We start from the raw sequence: 21,691 nt of genomic DNA on the forward strand, positions 1-21,691 counted from the left end.
GTCCCCTCCTGGGAGCCAGGCTAGGGGCACATGCCTGCACTCCCCTCCTGGGAGCCAGGCTAGGGACACATGCCTGCAGTCCCCTCCTGGGAGCCAGGCTAGGGGCACATACCTTCAGTCCCCTCCTGGGAGCCAGGCTAGGGGCACATGCCTGCAGTCCCCTCCTGGGGACCAGCCTAGGGGCACATGCCTGCACTCCCTTCCTGGGAGCCAGGCTAGGGGCAATGCCTGCAGTCCCCTCCTGGGAACCAGGCTAGGGGCACATGCCTGCAGTCCCCTCCTGGGGACCAGCCTAGGGGCACATACCTGCAGTCCCCTCCTGGGAGCCAGGCTAGGGGCACATGCCTGCAGTCCCCTCCTGGGAACCAGGTTAGGGGCACATGCCTGCAGTCCCCTCCTGGGGACCAGCCTAGGGGCACATGCCTGCAGTCCCCTCCTGGGAGCCAGGCTAGGGGCAATGCCTGCAGTCCCCTCCTGGGAACCAGGCTAGGGACACATGCCTGCAGTCCCCTGCTGGGAGCCAGGTTAAGGGCACATGCCTGCAGTCCCCTCCTGGGGACCAGCCTAGGGGCACATGCCTGCAGTCCCCTCCTGGGAGCCAGGCTAGGGGCAATGCCTGCAGTCCCCTCCTGGGAGCCAGGCTAGGGACACATGCCTGTAGTCCCCTCCTGGGGACCAGCCTAGGGGCACATGCCTGCAGTCCCCTCCTGGGAGCCAGGCTAGGGGCACATGCCTGCAGTCCCTTCCTGGGAAACAGGCTAGGGGCACATGCCTGCAGTCCCCTCCTGGGAGCCAGGCTAGGGGCAATGCCTGCAGTCCCCTCCTGGGAGCCAGGCTAGGGACACATGCCTGCAGTCCCCTCCTGGGAGCCAGGCTAGGGACACATACCTGCAGTCCCCTCCTGGGAGCCAGGCTAGGGGCACATGCCTACAGTCCCCTCCTGGGAGCCAGGCTAGGGGCACATGCCTGCACTCCCCTCCTGGGAGCCAGGCTAGGGACACATGCCTGCAGTCCCCTCCTGGGAGCCAGGCTAGGGGCACATACCTTCAGTCCCCTCCTGGGAGCCAGGCTAGGGGCACATGCCTGCAGTCCCCTCCTGGGGACCAGCCTAGGGGCACATGCCTGCACTCCCTTCCTGGGAGCCAGGCTAGGGGCAATGCCTGCAGTCCCCTCCTGGGAACCAGGCTAGGGGCACATGCCTGCAGTCCCCTCCTGGGGACCAGCCTAGGGGCACATACCTGCAGTCCCCTCCTGGGAGCCAGGCTAGGGGCACATGCCTGCAGTCCCCTCCTGGGAACCAGGTTAGGGGCACATGCCTGCAGTCCCCTCCTGGGGACCAGCCTAGGGGCACATGCCTGCAGTCCCCTCCTGGGAGCCAGGCTAGGGGCAATGCCTGCAGTCCCCTCCTGGGAACCAGGCTAGGGACACATGCCTGCAGTCCCCTGCTGGGAGCCAGGTTAAGGGCACATGCCTGCAGTCCCCTCCTGGGGACCAGCCTAGGGGCACATGCCTGCAGTCCCCTCCTGGGAGCCAGGCTAGGGGCAATGCCTGCAGTCCCCTCCTGGGAGCCAGGCTAGGGACACATGCCTGCAGTCCCCTCCTGGGGACCAGCCTAGGGGCACATGCCTGCAGTCCCCTCCTGGGAGCCAAGCTAGGGGCACATGCCTGCAGTCCCTTCCTGGGAAACAGGCTAGGGGCACATGCCTGCAGTCCCCTCCTGGGATCCAGGCTAGGGACACATGCATGCAGTCCCCTCCTGGGAGCCAGGCTAGGGGCACATGCATGCAATCCTTGTCTGCAAGATGAAGATTGGATAATCAGAAGTTCACGTTCATCCTGGATAATAATATATAGAAAGTTCAAAGCTAGTCTTGGATATACGACACTCTGTCTCAAGGTAGGGAAGGTGGATTTTATTGAATGTTTATTAAATAATACATTTAAAATACAGAAGGGGGAGTTACCTGGAGTATTCTAAGAAGTATGGAGCAGTTTTTATTTTTTTAATTTTTAAATTTTTTTTCAGTTTTAGAAAACTGTTATTTTTCAAGATTTTGTGACATTGTTTTCCCCTTTTTTCTAATTTAAAATGTTTTATTTCATAATTGAAAAACAAATTCTCCAAGGAAAAATAATTTGTTTTTGTTTTGGTGCGTGCTTTTAACCCCAGTCTACAAAGCAAGTTCCAGGACAGCTAGAGCTGTTACACAGAGAAAACCGGTCTGGAAAGAAAAAGCAAAACAACAACAACAACAACAAAGTTTTGCTTTTTAAAGACAGAGTCTTACTATGTAGCTCTGGCTGGCCTGGAACTTGATAGTAGGTCAAGCTAGCCTGGAACTCACAGAGATCCCCCTTTCTCTGTGTCCCAGGTACTGGGATTAAAGTCATGTGCCCAGCCACCAGTGCAAAAGGAATCTGGTAGCCCAGCCCTGGGGAAGGCTTGCTTCCTCAGTCTCTGAAGCAGCCATGCTGTGCCGTAACTCAACACTGACTGTCATGATAGTGGATAAAATAAAATGACAATTTTAGGCAATAAATAAATAAAGACATGTGCCAATATGTCTAGCAAAAGACGATGACGCTTAAGAACAATTGAGGAGCCAATTCTTTTTTTCTTTTATTAAGATTTGTTTATTTATTATGTATACAATGTTCTGCCTGCATGTATGCCTGCATGTGTTTCAGCATGCCACAAGAGGGCAGATCTCATTATAGATGGTCATGAGCCATCATGTGGTTGCTGGGAATTGAACTCAGGACCTTTGGAAGAGCAGTCAGTGCTCTCACCCTCTGAACCGTTTCTCCAGCCCCTAACCCCAATTCTTACTTCAAAGAAAACTCAAGGGGCTGGAGAGACAGCTCCGTGACTAGGAGGGCTTACTGCTTTTCATGAGGTCTGAGCCTCGCTTCCACATCAGGAAGCTCACGAGCCCTGGACTTCCAGTTCCAGGAGAATCTGCGTCCCTGGTCATCCTGGGCACCTGTACTCACACGCACACGCACACACACACACACACACACACACACACACACACACAATTCATAATAATAATTTTTTTAGAAAAGAAAATTCCATGTAGATAAAAAATAAGTACAATATTTTAAAAATTAAAGTAGTAGAAGAAAAGATGGGCAACAACGGGGTATTGTTTCTTTCTTTCTTTCTCTCTCTCTCTCTCTCTCTCTCTCTGTGTGTGTTTGAGTGTGCAGGCCAGAGATTAACATCAAGTGTCTTCTTCTATCACTCTTTACTTTTTTCTTTAAAAATTAATTTTTATAATGGTGGTATCTCAGAAAATTGGGAATAATTCTACCTCAAGACCCAGCTATACCACTCCTGAGCATACACCCAAAAGATACTGCACCATACCACAAGGACACCTGCTCAACTACGTTCACAGAAGCTTTATTCATAATATACAAAAAAAAAAAAAAAAAAAAAAATGCCACCTCGATGTCCCTCAACCAAAGAATGGCTAAAGAAACATTTACACAATGTAGTACTACTCAGCTAATAAAAACAAGGAAATCATGAAAATTTCAGGCAAATGGATGGACCTAGCAAAGATCATCCCGAGTGAGGTAAATCGGACCCAGAAAGACACACATGGTATGTACTCACTAATAAGTGGACATTAGCCACAAAGTACCAGATAACCATGCTACAATTCACAGACCCACAGAAGCTAAATAACAAGGAGGGTCCAAGGGGCCTTGGAAGGGGAAACAGATGGACACCGGAAGTGGATAATGAGAGAGAACTGGGGGTAGAGAGGGTGGAAAGGGGACCGAAGATGGGGACCAGGTCAGGGGAGAACAGGGGTGGGAGGTGAGGGCTAGGAGAAAGAAGGAAAACCAACGTGGGGGCACATCTCTGGGATAAGCTGGAGACCCAGGACAGGATAGGCTCCTGGGAGGATATAGGGGTGACTCTAGCTGAGACTCCTAGCAGCAGGGGACATGGAGACTGAAACTGGCCACCTCCTATAGCCAGGCAGGACTTCCAGTGGAGGGGGGAGACACCAACCCATCCACAAAACCTTTGATCCAAAATTTACCCTGCCTACAAGGTACACAGGGATAAAAATAGAGCAGAGATTGAGGGAAGGGCCAAACAATGACTGGCCCAACTTAAGACACCCCCCAATGGGAGAGAGCCACCTCGACACTATTAACTATATTCTGCTATGCTTGCAGACAGGAAATTAGCCTAACTATCCTCGGAGAAACTCCACCCAGCAGCAGCTAGAAACAGATGCTGAGACCCACAGGCAAACATTAGGTGGAGCCCTTGTGAGAGCGTTGGGGGAAGGATAGAAGGACCTGGAGGGCGTAAGAACTCCACAAGAAGACCAATGGAGTCAACTAATGGAAGACCATGGGGGCTTACATACACAAAGCATGCACCTAGACTGGACCTAGGTCCCCTACGGTCTTCATGAGGGTCCCCTAGTAATTAGCGTGGAGGCTGACTTTGACATGGACTCTGTGCCTGTTTGTGGATCACCTTCCCCTACCTGGCTGCCCTGTTGGGTCTTCATGGAAGAAGATGCACTTAGTCCTGATGCCACTTCCTGTGCCAGGGTAGGTTTTGTGGGGGGAAGGCTTCCCCTCTTCTGAGGAGAAGGGGAGGGGGAAAAAGGGGAAGAGGGTTGTAGGGTAGGACCAGGAGGAGAGGAGGGAGGGAGGGGGCTGTGATATGGATGTCAAATGAACAAACAGAGAGATAAAGGTGAATAGGAAAAAAGAAAGAAAGGGGGGGGGGAGGAAGAAAGAGAAAAAAAGAAAATTCCAGGTAGATAAAAAAAAACCTACCATATCCGGCATGGTGGCGCACGCCTTTATTCCAAGCACTCAGGAGGCAGAGGCAGGTGGATCGCTGTGAGTTTGAGGCCAGCCTGGTCTACAAAGTGAGTCCAGGGCAGCCAAGGCTACAGAGAGAAATCTTGTCTTGAAAAACAAAAACAAAAGAACAAACAAACAAAACACCTCCACAATCAAAAAACAAAAATAAAACAAAACAAGAAAGAAAAAAGAAAACAAAAAACCCTAAAATAATCTAATAATTAAAGTAGTAGAAGAAAAGATGAGAAACATCTCTCTCTCTCTCTCTCTCTCTCTCTCTCTCTCTCTCTCTGTAAGTGTGTGTGTGTGTGTGTGTGTGTGTGTGTGTGTGTGAGTGTAGTAACATCAAGCTCCTTACTTTTTTCTTTAAGAATTGTTACATTTTAGTTGTGTTGCTGGGGGAAGGGGCTGTGCATGGGTGCACACATGATCAGGACTTGGTTGGAGCAGCTTTCTGGAGTCAGCCCTCTCCTTCCACCATGTGGGTCCTGGGGGATTTGACTACAGTTCTCAGACTTGGCAGCGGGTGCTTTCACTCATTAGGCCATCTGACCAACCTTCCAGTTTATGCTTTGAGACAAGGCCTCTCACTGAACCTGGAGCTCATTGACTTGGTGAACTGGCTGGCTCCTAAGCCTGTGGGGTCCTGCTGCCTCTGTTTCCCAGTACTGGGATTACAGCAGTGCCCATCCATACCTAGATTTTTACAGAGATGATGGGGGCCTGAATTCAAGTCCTCATTCCTGCACAGCACGCACTTTAACCACTGAGCTGCTTCTCTAGCTGTGGTGGTTTGAACAAGAATGGCCCTCATAGGCTCATATATTTGAATACTTGCTTCCTAGTAGATAGAACTGCCTGGGAAGGATTGGGGGACGTGGCCTTGTTGGAAGAGGTATGTCATTGGGGACAGGCTTTAAGGTAGCCCACACCATTCCCGGTTAGCCTTTTCCCCTCTGCCTCATGCTTATAGATCTCAGCTACTGCTTCAGCCGTGCCTGCCTGCTGCTACCAGACTCCCACCATGACGGCTGGGACTCTAACCTTCTGAAACTGTAAGCCCCAAATAAATTTCTTCCATAAATTGCCTTAATTGTGGCGTCTTGTCACAGCAATAGGACAATAACTAAGAAACTAACCTTATTTTGCTGTTTGTTTTTTAAGACAGGGTCCCTATATAATCTCGTCTGGCATATGACTCACTATGTAGATCAGTCTGGCCTTGAACTGTTGACAATCCACACGAGAGAACCTCCCAAGGCTGGGGGTGTAAAGTCGTCATGTCTGTCTTTGAGGGAAAAATTTAAGCCTTAGAGTGAGAATGACCTTTTGAAGCATGACACATACAAACAACTTGAAGCTATGAGATAAACAAAAACAAAAACAAGCAAACAAAAAACATGACAAACTTAATACAGTAAAAAATAAAACCATAAGGATAGAGAGATGGCTACGCAGGTAAGAGCACTTGCAGCTATTCCAGAGAACCCAAGTTACGTTCCCAACACCCACATCTGGAAACTAACAACCAGCTCAAACTCCTGGAGAGCCAACTTCCTCTTAACTCCGAGGGCACCATGCACATGTAATGTGCACACACACATATGTACAAATAAATATTTGTTTAATTATAATTATAAGAAAAGTATATAATTATAATTACACATATATGTAATTATAATTATAATATAATTGTAAGAAAAGCAGCATACTGAGCAAGTACATTTCTAGTATATATTGATGGTAAAAAGGCTCAGAGGTTTAAGAGCACTGTCTGTTCTTCCAAAGGTCCTGAGTTGTTCAATTTACAGCAACCACATGGTGGCTCATAATCATCTATAATGGGATTTGGTGCCCTCTTCTGGCCTGCAGGCAAACCTGTGGAAGACAGAAGACTGTATACATAGTAAAAAAAAAAAAAAAATAAAATAAAATAAAATAAAAAAATTTTTTTCTTTTTGAGACAGGGTTTCTCTGTGTAGCCTTGACTGGACTTGCTTTGTAGACCAGGCTGGCCTTGAATTCACAGTGATCCAACTGCCTCTACCTCCTAAGTGCTGGGATTAAAATAAATAAATCTAAAAAAGGGAAAGGAAGAAAGAAAGAAGGAAAGAAAATTGCCTAGTATGTACAAGGCCCTGGCTTCCAGTGCCGGCAACACACACACACACACACACACACACACACACACACACACACACACACACACCTCAAAAGCAATATAATACAGCTACAGCACAGGGCTGGAAAGAGGGCTCAGCAGTTAAAAGCAAAGGCTGCTTTTCCAGAAGAATAGTCTGTGAGTCCCAGTACTCACATAGCACCTCACAACTATCTCAGGCGTGCACACAGTGCATAGGACATACACACAGGCAAAATATGTACACTGTGATGGTTTGGGTGAGAATGGCCCCCATAAGCTGAGGTAATGTGAACACTTGGTTCTGGTTGGTGGAACTGTTTGGGAAGGATTAGGAGGTGTGGCCTTTTTGGACAGGTGTGTTGCTGGGGGAGGGCTTTGAGGTTTCAAAAGCCCACTCCATTCTGAGTTAGTGCTCTCTCTGCCTGTGGTTGTCTCAACACGTAAGTTCTCAGCTTCTGTTTCAGCAGCATGCCTGCCTGCCAGGCTGCCTGCTACCAATGCTGTCTGCCATGATGATCATAGACTCACTCCAGAAACGTTAATGAAGCCCCAATTAAATGCCTTCTTTTATAAGCTGCCTTGATCTCTTCACAGCAAGAGAAAACTAACTCAGATATAGCCATAACACACAAAAAAATTTAAACACACAATAGAACACAGTTCAGAACTGAACCATGTATACTGAAATGGGATGATGTCCAATATGGTCCAATATGCATTGTTAAGTGAACACAGTTGACTGGAACCTGTTGGGGGAACCTGAGGAAAGATGAAGGACATCTAGAAATACACCAGGCATCACTAAAAGGACACAAAAAAGCCAATAATAGCAGCTGCCTCTGAGAGAAAATGGGTGCCAGGAAGCAGAAGTGAAGTCTAATTTGTTTCTTTTCAATTCTATGCCACATGTATGTGCCACGTGTCCTTAAAGGCAATGCATGGTGCGCACACCCTTAATCTCAGCATTCAGGAGGCAGGGGCAGCCCACTGTGAGTTCAAGGCCAGCCAGGCCTACATAGGAAGTTCCAGGCAGACAAGCAATGCTACACTGTGAGGTTCTGTCTGGCTTTATTTGTTTTTTAATAATGCTTTTTAATTCTATATATTTTTGGCATTTTGAGACAGAATGTCACATAGCCAAGCATGACCTTGACATTTAATCCATATGCCTCTGTCCCAAATGCTGGGATTACAGTTGTACACCACCAAGACTGGCTGTTGTTTTTGTTTGTTTGTTTTTTTCCTTTTTGTTTTTGGCAATTAAGCTTAAAAGTAAAATAAGAAATGCATAAATTACTAGGACTAGGACAACTTCCAAGAGAAGGAAACGAATCCAGAAAAAGGAAAGTCTTGTCTATTAATCTTTTTTAGAAGTTATGCTATATTTATTCATTCATGTGTGTGTGTGTAACAGTTTAAGTGTGTCAGAAGGAGTTGGCTCTCTCTTTCTACCTTGTGGGTTCTGGAAATGGACTTCACCAGGCTTGGTAGCAAGCACCTTTATAACCTGAGCCACCATAATACACACACACACAAACACACACACACACACATATGTATATATGTGTATATATATATATATGTATATGTTTTGTTTGTTTAGGGGTGGGAGTTTCACTATGTCTCCCACACTGGCACTGAACTTAGGATCCTCTGATGTCATTCTCCAGGATAACTGGAATTACCAGCACTTACTGCTACACGTGATTCTCTTATATTTTAACAAAATATGAAACAAAAAGAAAAACAAGACAGTGTTATAATAATATTAGTATATATTACATATATATGATTTTATATTCATGGAGTTTTAACATCTTTTCCTTGTTATTTAGTTATTGGGACAGGATCTCACTATGTAGCCCTGGTTCACATGGAATTCACTTTGTACATCAGGCTGGTTTAGAACTCAAGGAGATCCACCTACCTTTGCCTCCCAAGTGCTGTGCTACTATGACCAAGCACTGACAGAATTTTAAGATAACATTTTCTACAACAACTGGATTCAGACTTTTGTTTTGTTTTGTATTTTGAGACAGGGTTTCTATGTGTAGCCTTGGTTGTCTTGGACTTACTTTGTAGACCAGGCTGCCTCGAACTCACAGTGATCCACCTGCCTCAGCCTCCCAAGTGCTGGGGATTCAGACTTCTTAAACTTAATGTGTGCATCCTATAGGGTACTTGTAGAGGTTAGAGGACAACTTGGGACAGAACTCAGGTCATCGAGTGTGGGACTGCCCACATGCACACCCCACAATAAATAAGTGAATATTAAAAGTAATAAAAGAATTAATTTTGAGATATATGTGTATATACATGTGAATATCTATGTATTAGCTAAATGTGGTGGCTTACACCAGTAATCCAGAACCCAGAAGGCTGACAGGAGGATTACTGAGAGTTCAAGGCAAGCTTGGGCTACATAGTGAATTCCAGACTACATGATAATGAGTTTCAAGCCAACCTGGGTTACATGAGACCTTGTCTCAAACACCACACACACACACACACACACACACAAGAGAGAGAGAGAGAGAGAGAGAGAGAGAGAGAGAGAGAGAGAGAGAGAGAGAGACAGAGAGAGACAGAGAGAGACAGAGAGACAGAGAGAGACAGAGACAGAGAGAGAGACAGACAGAGAGACAGACAAAGACAGACAGACAGACAGACTGACTGACTGACTCAAGAATAGCCCAAACTCTCCATCTGATGCCGACAGAGTACTATACAGTAGAGGGTCGTGGTTTGTGGTTCGTGAAGGATGCTTGTAATGCCATCAGAGCTGTGGCTCCACTACCGTGGAACCAGCTGCTTCAGATGCCTAAAATACTATCATGCTCATCATCACGTAGACATGACAGAGGCTGCTATACCTGTGACAGGTCTTATTTACTGTGGCAATAAAGCACACATGCATTAGCTCACACACTTTCTTCTTTATATTTCATAATTACATTGTGTGTGTGTGTGTGTGTGTGTGTGTGTGTGTGTGTGTGCGCACGCGTGTGTGCGATGGAACCTGGGGCCTCACCTCTGGGGTACTAGTCCACAGAGTCACACCTCCACCCTGTACTTTAATATAACGTGTTCTCTTTATGCTATATTGATTTTGTAAATTTATTTTATTTGTGTGGGTCTGGAAGCCTGCATGTAGAGGTGTGGGCACACTTTGCCTCATCACGCATGTGGAGGCCAAAGGATGACTTGCAGGAGTCAGTTCTCTTCTTTTACCATGTGGACCCTGGAGGCTGAACTTCAATTACCAAGCCTGGCAGCATGCACCTTTACCCACTTAGCTGTCCTACAAGGCCCCATTTTATAATTAAAAACAAAGCAAAAACTGTCCTTAGATTTAGTCACTCTGTTTTATGTGTATGAATGTTTTGCCTGCACATATGTATTTACATAGCATCCATTCCTGGTTTCTTTGGACATCAGAAGAGGGGGTCAGATCCCCTGGAACTGGAGTTATGGATGTGAACCATCCTGTGGTTGCTGGGAACCAAACCTGGGTCCTCCACAAGAGCAGCAAGCGTTCTTAGCACTGAGCCTTCTCTCTGGACCCCAACAAGTTGTAGAATATTAATTAGTACACAAACCCCACAAATGTTGTGCATATTAATCAGGTACCATGTAATCTTTCAGACATGCATAAACTGGATAGTGTTTAAATCTAGTTAAACATATTTCTCTCCTGAAACCTTTGCCATTTCTTTGTGGTGAGAACTTTCAGAATCCTTTCTTCTGTTTTTGTTTTTTAAGTTTTTCTTTCTTTTTTTAAAAAAAAATGTTTATTTATTATTTTGTATACAGTGCTCTGCCTGGATGTACAGCTGCAGGCCAGAAGAGGGCATCAGATCACATGAGCTGCCATGTGTTGCTGGGAATTGAACTCAGGACCTCTGGAAGAGCAGTCAGTGCTCTTAACCTCTGAGCCATCTGTTGTTTGAAATCCACAATAAATAACTGTTCTCAAGAGTCATCAGAACTTCTGTTCCCTGACTGTAGCTCAGCACCAATGGTCCACCTGCTCCATCCCTCCTACACCAATGTAGTCTCTAGCTGCTGGTAACCACCATTCCATTCGCAACCTCAACCCCCCCCCCTTTTTTTTTGAGGCAGGGTTTCTCTGTGTAGATTAGGCTGGCCTCAAACTCAGAGATCTGCCTGCTTCTGCCTCCCAAATGCTGGGATTAAAAGCATGTGCCACCAATGCCCAACTCCACTCTCAATTTCTATTCAACCAACTTTTATATTCACACAGTACTTATGTTTGTGTGGTCTCTAACTCCATCCATGTTGTCACATGACAGGATCTCATTCTCCTTAGGATTGAGGAGTATTTTATCCCGAATCTGCATCAGGATGTGTTTTGTTTCTGAAATAGAGCTGGAACCCACAGGCCTGCTTCTGCCTCCATAGGGTGTCACTGTGTAGCCCTGGCTGGGCTCGAAACTGCAGGCCTGCCTCTGCCTCCAGAGTGCTGGGATTAGGGGTGTGCACCACCACACAGGGCATGCTTCTTTTCCAATTCATCAGCAGATGGATGCTCTGGTTGCTTTCACTTCCTAGCTGTGTGAATCTTGCTGCAGTAAGTAGGGGCATGATGCTGATGTCTCAGCCCACGGATCTTGCTTCCTCTGGGCATGTAGCTATAAGGGGATATCTGGTCACAGAAGAGTTCTGTTTTCAGTCTTTTAGAGGAACCTACATAGTGATTCACACAAAGGGCAAATTTATACACACACACACACACACACACACAAAGTGTGTAAGGATTACCCTCTTTTTTTTTTTTTTTTTTGTTCACGTCTTCACTATACCTTGTCTTTGGTAGTTTTATATTAGCCATTCTTACTGGGGCGAAGTGACATCTCACTGTGGTTTTGAGTGTCATTTCCCTAGTGATCAGTGATGGGAGCGTTCTGTCATGTGCTTATTGGCATATGTCTTCTTTCATTTCTTTTAAGGAATGCCTACTTACATATACTGCCTCCTTTTCAGACCAGCTTGTTTATTTTCACTTGGTTTTTCTATCAAATGTAATGAGTTTTGAAGTTCTTAATATATTCTGGATATATGATCCTACACATTGCTTTAAATCCCATGTGTTTTACTTTATAGATTTAGAGAGTGTATGGCTTTACCAGATGTCAGAAAGGGTGAAGGCCATGCTATAAAGACATGGTAACTAAGACAATGTGATATGAACAGAACAAAGATCCAGAAACACACACATATATTAGATTTATGGCAGAGCAGTAGAGAACAGAAGTTCATTTTAACAAATGATATTGAGGCAATATTATGTAAAAAAAAAAACCTCCAGGTGAATTATATCTCTAAAAGTGACCAGAAAAATCTATAAAGTTTCTCATAAGAGAGTAAATGCATGATTTGGACAGAGAAAAAGATTTTTTTCTAAACAAGACACAAAAATGAACAAATCATAAAAAGTTTGATAAATGACTACATTAAAGTTAAAATATCCTACATAAAAAAGTTCAAATATTCTGTTCAACTGAGGACAACACAAAGACAAAAATGTGAAAGCAAGCCATGAAAATATTTTTAACATTCACAATAAATAAAAGGTTCACATCTAGCATATATGAAGAATTCTCATCAGTCTAACAAAGATGAAGATAGCCCTCTAGAAATATAGGCCAGCAATTTCAACAGATACTTAACAAGAGAAATTCAAATGGGCAACAAACATTTGCAAAGATATTTAGCTTTATGAACAATCAAGGAGCCAGGCGGTGGTGGTGCACTTAGGAGGCAGAGGCAGGTGAATCTCTGTGAGTTCAAAGCCAGCCTGGTCTACAAAGTGAGTTCAGGACAGCCAAGGCTACAGAGAAACCCAGTCTTGAAAAACTAAAACAAACAAACAAACAAACAAACCCCAAACATTTAAGGAAATGCAAATTAAAGTAAGAAGGACTAACAGTGTAGGTTCAAGTCCCAGCATGGCAAGAAAACTCAAAATTAAAATTACATTTGCAAGTACTTTAATCCCAACACTCAGAAGGCAGAGGCAGGAGGATCTCTGTGAGTTTGAGGCCAGCCTAGTCTGTCTACAGAGTAAGTTCCAGGACAGTCAGGACTATACAAAGAAACTTTGTCTCATAAAACCAAACCAACCAACCAACCAAACAGTAAATAAAATGGACAAATTGCATTATGCCCATATGACAAAACAGTATAACACTATGCAGTAATGAAAAGGATCTATAATAATATGGGTGAATCTTATGTAATAAAGCAGAGAAAAAGAAGCAAGCCATCTGGGCATGGTGGCTAATACCTGTAATCTCAGCATTTGGGAGGCTGAGGCAGGTGGATTACCATGAGTTTGAGGCCAGCCAGAGCTACAGAATAAGACTCTCTATCAAGATAAATACATAGCTAGCTAGCAAGACTTGGGAATTGGGGCATTGCCCAGCAGCAGAGCACTTGCTAGCACACATGAGACCATGGGTTTGCTCTCCAGCATTAAAGGACTGAGGGTACGGAACCGAAACACAAAGGGTATAGCTCAGCTGTAGAGTGCTTTGATACAAGGTCCCAGGCTCAGGCCTCAGATGTTGCTTTATAATTACTTTTATCCAGTATCTTTGGTTTTTATGTACTTTCCTGTATGCCTAGAGTATTTCACAATTAAAAGAATAAAATATGAAGTAAGGCTGGGCAGTGGTGGCGCATGCCTTTAATCCCAGCACTTGGGAGGCAGAGACAGGCGGATCTTTGAGTTCAAGGCCAGCCTGGTCTACAGAATGAGTCCCAGGACAGCCAGAGCCACGCAGAGGAACCCTGTCTCCAAAAACCATTTTGGAAAATTTAAAATGTTTAAAAAGTGGAGCAAAAAAGAAAATTTTGGCCTATGGATGTTTTCTATATTTAAATAACACACACACACACACACACACACACACACACACACACACACAGAGAGAGAGAGAGAGAGAGAGAGAGAGAGAGAGAGAGAGAGAGAGAGAGAGAACTTAATTGCCATCATAATCAACTAGTTTTCGAAGCAGCCAAAACAGAATTCTTCCTGAACTATCCTTGCAATTACCCACCATCACCAATAACATCCCAACTTGAGGTCTGAAAGACCAGTGAGAAATTCTTGCCAGTTTTCCGGTCTTTTTCCTGCTGGCTGGACTCTGGCTAGGCAACAGAGCCACACATCGTGCATACACAGACATAGCCCAGTAGTGGTTGGCTCTACTTGCTGGCTCTCAGGAACCCATCCCCTCACCAGCTGCAGGCTTCTCCTTCTTGCCCCACTTACCAGAACAGATTTGGCCCAGGGTGGACTATGGCCTGGACATTATGTTTGTCTGGTCAGGTTGGAATGCGTGGTAGGAGACACTTCCAGCTGTACTGGAGAGTGACACTAAGAGAGTAAAGAAGCCCAAGTCTGGACGGATCCGAATTCTACACACACCCAGGAGTCAGAATGACCTGCTTATAAACTTATCACTCACAGATTTGGCAATCTGGGTGAAGGAGGCATAGGATGGCTTGTTCTCTGTGGCAAGTTTTCTGTCTAGCTCTGTTAGAAACCCCCATGCAGCTCTCCACCGAGAGTCTAACTAACACACAGAGCCAAACCCACACTTTCTTTCTCAACCTTCCTCCTCCCATCAGTAGGAGGGAAAGGCTCCACCATCCACAGCACCTCATGCTTCCTCCTGCTCAGGCCGACAGCCAACTCATCAGCAAGTCCCCACCCCAACACTCTGTAATCTTCCTAACCTGTTACCCTCATTCTGACCACCAGCACCCCGCTAGATTACTTCACCCATGTCCTGAACAAGCAACCAGGCTCCAGGTTCCCCCTCTCTGGTGGCTGTTTCATACAGCAGACCCTGGCCCTCAGATGCATATGTGGGCGGCCAAGTGTGCATATGTACACCACATATGCAGGGGTTCACTGTGGCCAGAAGAGAGCATTGGATCCTCTGGAATTGGAGCTAAAGGTTACAGTTAGGTGTGGATGGTGGGAATCAAAGCCGGTTCTCTGCAAGATCAGCGAGTGCTCTTAACCACTGAGTGATTGATTGCTCCAGCCCTTCCCTCTTCCTGTGGGTTGTTGGTTTTGGAGATAGGTTCACGAGCTTTAGCTGGCCTGTTATTTAGTTCCTGCACAGGCTGACCTAACACTCACAATTATCCTCCTGTCTCAGCCTTCCAAAAGCTACGATAGTAAGCATGCATCACCACCCCAGGCCCAAGGAAATCTTTAAAAAATGCAGGTACAATTACATTTCTCCTTTGCTTAAAAACCTTCTTTGGGGCGGGAGAGATAGCTCAGTGATTAAGAGCACTGTCTGCTCTTCCAGAGATCCTCAGTTCAATTCCCAGCAATCACATGGTGGCTCACAACCATCTATAATGTGATCTGATGCCCTCTTCTGGCATGTAGGTGTACATGCAGGCAGAGCACTGTATACATAATAAATAAATAAATCCCTAAAAAAACAAAAACAAGCCAGTGGTGGTGGAGCACACCTTTAATCCCAGCACTAGGGAGGCAGAGGCAGGTGGATCGCTGTGAGTTCGAGGCCAGCCTGGTCTACAAAGCGAGTCCAGGACAGCCAAGACTACACAAAAGAAATCCTGTCTCGAAAAACATAAAAACAAAAAACAAAAAAAAAACAAAACAAAACAAAACAAAAACAAACAAACCTTCTTTAACAGAGGCTCCTTGCCATCTTTTACTTACTAAGGGGTAAGAAGCCTATGCTTTCTAGTCCCCTGGTCCAGTTCTGTGCCGTTCTTATAGTTCTTTCAAGTACCCTGCTGTCTTCCTCCAACACTCTACACATGCGATCACCTCTTCCCATCCCCTGTCTCAGGCCTCCCTTGGCATTCCTGCCTATTTCTCAGGCCACTGATTAGACGTCAGTTGCTCTGGCTAGCTTCCCTGGCTTCCCAAAGCTCTGTGTACCTTCAGCACCTACAATGCCACCATACTTTTCACAGGTATTTCTGACACTTGTTTAATTGTCCTTTTTCCTCCTGAAGTCAGAGAGCTCACTTCTGTAATCTCCATCTTGATACACCCCAGCCCCTGCCCCAGGATGTGGTGCATGCTATAAAAGAAATTGAGTGAATATGTGGATGGGTCTATACTCAGCCTCCAGAGGCTCTGAAAACCATGAAGGTCAGATTTCTAGCCTCAAAAGCTTATGATGATCATAAGCTAGAATATCTTTATTACCCACAAAATGACCTGCCAAAGTTAGACAATCTCTGATTCCAGACAGAACAAACAGTAGCTCCTGGCTTAAACCTGCCTGTGACTCTCACATCCAGCTCCCTTACACTGATCCAGCCTGTGCCAGCACCTGCGTCTGCTCCACACACAGAAGAGATATAAGCTGTAAACCAACAGTGGGTGGCAGCAAGAAAGAGTTCAGTGTGACCCAGGAGCTCTGGGCTCAGAGCTTGCGCCTCATGCAACCCTCATTAGACAGCTAGTAAGACTGGACCTGACCAACTGGCAGATGCTTCTAACCCACATGCACTCCCGCAGCTCAGCAGTGACTCTTTGGCATGTGGGCTGGGAAAGGTGTGCCTCTTTCCGCCTTGATCTGATGGCGACTTCACATGTCATTTGGGAGGATTCAATCATAAGCCCCCCACAAAAATTAATATACATAGAGAAACAGACACACACACAGAGGGGTAGGGTAGGGGTAGGGGGAAGAGGTGGAGGGAGGAGAGAGAGAGGGAGAGGGAGAGGAAGGGAGAGAGAGGGAGGGAGGGAGGGAGAGAGAGGGAGGGAGAGGAGGAGAGGGGGAGGGAGAGAGGAGAGAGGGAGGAGGAGAGAGAGAGAGGGAGAGGGAGGAGAGGGAGGAGAGAGAGGAGAGAGGAGGAGAGGAGAGAGAGGAGGATAGAGGAGAGAGAGAGAATCCTTTCAGCAACACAACTTGGTGATTATCTAGTGCTGAAAGATCTGGATTTTTCATATGGCTGCCTCCTAAACTCAAGTCTTATTTCAGATGGTGTTCAGAGATACCTTGTTGAATCTTTCTTTTATTTTTTGTTTTTTATTTTATTTTTTATCTTTTGTTCTGTTTTAAGACTGGGTCTCAATATATAGCTCTGGTTGTCCCGAAACTCACTCTGTAGACCAGGCTGGCCTCAAACTCATGGAGACCCACCTGCCTCTGCTTCCTGAGTGCTGGGATTAAGGTCATGAGCCATCACACCCAGCTGAATGTTTAAAAAATTTTTTTGGTTATTAGTGAGAGAGCAGGAACATGGGTGACAAGGTGCGCACTCAGGAATTAGACAACAATTCTCAGAGTTAATCTCTTCTTCAGTCTTGAGTTCTGGAATGGAGCTCGGAGCTCGCCGTGCAAGCCCCTCTACCTAAGCCACCCTGGTGACTCTTTTTTTTTTTTTTTTTCCGAAACAGGGTTTCTCTGTGTAGCCCTGGCTATCCTGGACTCGCTTTGTAGACCACGCTGGCCTCGAACTCACAGAGATCCACCTGCCTCTGCCTCCCAAATGCTGGGATTAAAGGCATGCACCACCACCGCCCGGCTCACCCTGCTGATTCTTAATCTTTCTTTCATGTTCCTTTTTCATTCCGTCAGTCTTTTGCACGTATATAACTTTAAAGACTACAATTATATTTCCTCTGTATATCCATTCTTATATCTTCTATACTACATTTATGCAAACATATCATCATAAGTGTGTATATGTGAAATCACACAAACCTTACATTATAGTAATTTATGGACTTTTTTTCAAAGCTACTGTTGATTACACATAGCTTCTGCCTTAGATTCTGCCTTTAGATTTTAAGGTTCTCAGCTTTCCTAATGCTGCGACCCTTTAGTACAGTTCCTCATGTGAGTTGGCCCCCAACCATAAAATTCTTTCACTGCTACTTCATGACTTATAATGTTGCTACTGTTATGAATTGTAATTTAAGTATCTGTGTTTTCCTGTGGCCTTTGTCAACCAGAGGTCACAACCCACAGGTACCAGCCATCCTCCAAGTTCCTCCTCCAACATCTGCATCAAACCAAGAACCTTATGACCTCAGGCAGCATCAGCTACAGCTGAGAACTCCAGTGGCCAGGCTGACAGCCTACACACTACACACTAGTACCCTCACCAGGCTCAGGGTAAGTGCTAAGGCTAGGAGCACTGCAGGTCCTCTGGTTTGCTCCATCAAGGATAGCTTTTACGTGGGTGGGGATGAGGGATGGGAAGGTGACAGTGCCCGCTCCTCCCCAGCACCCTACATGCTCTCCGTCCACACTGGGCGACAGGTAGGTAGATAAACTAGCCTTTCTGAATAATCTAGGAAGGATTGTTTGGCAGACTCCGAAGTTTTCAGGCACAATCCTACCCCTAGTAGAAGGTCCCATGGCTGAAGGCCATGGGACCTTCAGCTAGCCTGGCCACTGCCCAAACCCCAGATTTAATGTTCTTCCACAGCACACACTGGCCTGAGGCTCTACATTTGCAAAGAGCCACAAGCAATTGTTAAAACTGTCTCCTTAACCAGAGTGGAAAAGCAAGGCAAAAACACCGGTTCCCTAGAACTATCTAAATCAAGATTACCAGACGGCTCATTTAGTTTTTCAGTTATTCCAAGAAGACATTTTTTCCCCTCACCAATTTCACAAGTTTTTCCTCACCTTTTCCCTCCAAATCCTTAAATGTCTTCCACCCTCATCCTTCCCTTTCTTCTCTCCAACTCAGATTTCCCCAAGGTCTGAACACTGCCTGGAGACCCTGTGGACCTTGGTTCATTAATTCATCTCCTCTCCCTTTGCTGTGGCTGAGAGCTCCCTCCTCACTGGTCCCCGCGTCCCCCTACCCCATCGTTGCTCAGGGTCTTTGTGACCGACCTGCTTCCCTGGTCCTTCGCCCCCATCCCTTCTCCATCACAGTGGTTCCCTTTCCCACACGCAAGCTGGCCCCCAAAGTTCCAGACTCATTCCTCCAGCTCTCCCGGGTGCAAGCCGCGCCCGCTCAGCAGTTCAGGCCTGAGCTTTTTCTTTCCGTCAGTGTCCGGTCCCATCACCTCTGAGTCGCAGTCCCCGCTCCCGCGCGCTTACCCGACCAGAGCACGAGCTTGCCGTGCGCTTCCTCCTGCGAGTCCGAGTCCCCAGCCAGCAGCGTGGAGGTGGCTCCGTAGGGCAGTGCGGAGCCCAGGCACACGTTGTAGCGCAAAGGTTCGCAGTGGGCGGCCCGGCCACAGTGGCTCAGCAGCGGCGGCGGCGGGCTGGTCACCGGCGCGTTCCTCCTGGCGCTCCCGCCGGCGCTGCGAGGCCCAGGCCCGGTCGCGTTCCCGCTCAAGGCCGCCCCCGGGCCCGGGCCCCCCAGCAGTACCAGCAACAGCAACTGCAGCAGCCTCGGGGGCGCCAGTGCGGGCCCACGCACGGGGCGGACAGCGGCCATGGCCAAACCCGCCAACTCAGCAGAAGCCGAGGCGCCCCTGTGCTCCCCGGAGTCCCCTGGCCACACACACGACCCCGGGGGCCGCGGAGGCTACTTAGGCGACTGGTGCACCCCGCGAGCCTGGAGCCAGATTTCTCCAGGCGCCGCGCGCGTCCGGGCCCCTCGGCTCCCAACTTTGCAAACTTTGGAACCCGGGCCCCATGTTGGGCAGCGCAGGCCCGGGCCAGGATGCACGGACTCCGGACTCCCTCGCCTGGCGATCGGAGTTGTCTTCAGCCCTGGGAACACCCGGGAGCCCCTATCTCCAGCCCCATTCCCTCTCCAACCATTAAAAACAACTCCCAGCCCCTCGATGGAGGCCAGGCGCGGGCCGGGGGGTGCGGGAGTCGGTCCTCGGCTCCGCCCCCACGCCAGCCCGCGGCCCAGCAGCCACCTTCGCGTGAGCGCGCCGCAGCCCCCAGAGCTCTCCCTACTCCTTTGTTGCTCTAGCTGGCCCTGCTCTCTGGAATGCACGGGCCTCGCGGAGCCAAGCCCGGCCCCCCTCCGCCGAGGCTGGAGGAGGGCCTGGGCGAGGGAGAGCAAGAGAAGAGAGAAGCAGGAGAGGAGGAGCCCCGAGCTTCGGCGGCCTAAGCGCCCTCAGGGGCTGGGGTTGGGGTATTTGGAAACCTTCACCCAGCTGTCGATCTGCGCCAAGTGAGGAGAAAGATGCCTGCAAGTCGTGTCCCAGAGCTGCTACGAGGCACTTGACTGAACGTTGAGTTGATCCTACGGTTGTTCGACGTAATGATTTTCAGGAGAGGACATTTCTGTTGGTTTAGGGTGGCTGGGGATGCTTAAGGCAGGCAAGAGTTTTCACTCCATCCCTGTCCAATTTCCCAGCCCCGCCAAGCTTTCTTGCGTTTTGTCAGATCTTTCGACTTAACTTGGAACCCTGGTGGAGAAGAACCGGGGTTTGATGTTTCTGCTTCTTCAGATTTTTCCGTTTCTAGATATATGTGGGGGAATGACCTCAGAGACATCCAGAGTAACTGCTGTTACCTGTGGGAACAGATGCTGGCATGAGAACATGTCAACACCAAGCCTTTATTGCTCAGATATGTCAAGTCTGGACTGTGACTGCCACCACTGTCTCTGCTGCGCCTTCAGTTTTGTCCTTAGGAATCCAGGCCTTCTTGGATGAATCCTTGTTGCTCACCCGCCCCATGAAGTTCCTGACATCCCTTCCCCACTCAGCTCCGCTATTTCCTTACTATTTCAGGCAGCCAGCCCCTTTGAATCACAGCTCCCTTAAGCGAGGGTGAGGTTAACCTTGAGTAACTTTTCCTTGTGATCAGTTGGGCGACTCAGTAGTGCAGCTGTTTTTGTTTGTTTGTTTGTTGTTTGTTTTTTAATTACGTCTGTAAGAGACTAGCCCGCATAGTAGAAATAGATCGATTCTGTTACCTCTGTTGTGTAAGAGCAAATTAGCTACAAAACTTCAGATACATCCTTAAGTGGTACCTGGGTCCCCAGAGTTATGTGAGGAATTCAATTCCATTCTGGGGCTTGCTTTGTGTTTTAGTTCCGTTCTTGTTGTTGTGATAAAATATCCTGACAAAAGCAACTTTAAGGGAGAAAGGGCTTATTCTGGGCTCACAATTCCAAGCCACAGTCCATCACTGGGGAGAAATTTAGGCAGGAAATTAAAGCAGCTGGTTGTACTTACAAGGTCCAGGGTCCCCTGCCTAGGGAATAGTGCTGCCCATCATAGGCAGGCTGCCTCTATCAGTTAGTGTAATCAAGACACACCAACAGGTTGCTTCATCTAGAGATCTTGCATTAAGATTCTCTCCCCCAGAGGATTCTAGATTGCATCGGGTTGACAATGAAAACTACCAACAGAAGCCTTTCTAAAATCCTAGGATGTACTCAGGCGCGGCGGCATCCTTGTAGAATATGAGGATTTTAATTTTTACTGTGCTCACAATGCTTGCCCTCAGGAAGCATCCACAATGTCATGATAGAGCAGCGACATTTTCTCCTCCAGTAGAGGGGCCTTATCTTTTTATGCTCTTTGTGTCCACATAGCATTTGGTTCAGTTGCATATTCACACATACTAATCGCTTGATTAGATGCTAAAAATGAGGTACATTTGAGAGTGTCATGGAATTTATAGCAAAGAGAAATCAGTGTGAAAAGTGAATTGTGTGGGATTTGAATCCATTACTAAAGTGTGACTAGGAGGGACCAGAAAAAAAGAGAGAAATAGACAATGCATG

General features: G+C 47.0%; 1 protein-coding gene across 2 annotated transcripts in view; it reads right to left on the minus strand.

Annotated features, from left to right (window-relative positions):
* The window catches only part of Smo (smoothened, frizzled class receptor), a 30,400-nt gene extending 10,503 nt beyond the window's left edge, over nucleotides 1–19,897 (minus strand). Inside the window, exon 1 of one of the 2 annotated variants that reach the window (XM_051151789.1) lies at nucleotides 19,090–19,897. In XM_051151789.1, coding sequence (XP_051007746.1) covers nucleotides 19,090–19,432 — 343 coding nt within the window. In that variant the 5' untranslated portion in view covers nucleotides 19,433–19,897. The remainder of the gene's footprint in view (nucleotides 1–19,089) is intronic. The other variant, XM_051151790.1, reaches the window with a different exon arrangement.
* Between the last annotated feature and the right edge of the window lie 1,794 nt (nucleotides 19,898–21,691).

The sequence above is a fragment of the Acomys russatus genome, chromosome 10, assembly GCF_903995435.1.
Source record: "Acomys russatus chromosome 10, mAcoRus1.1, whole genome shotgun sequence".
NCBI lineage: Eukaryota > Metazoa > Chordata > Mammalia > Rodentia > Muridae > Acomys > Acomys russatus.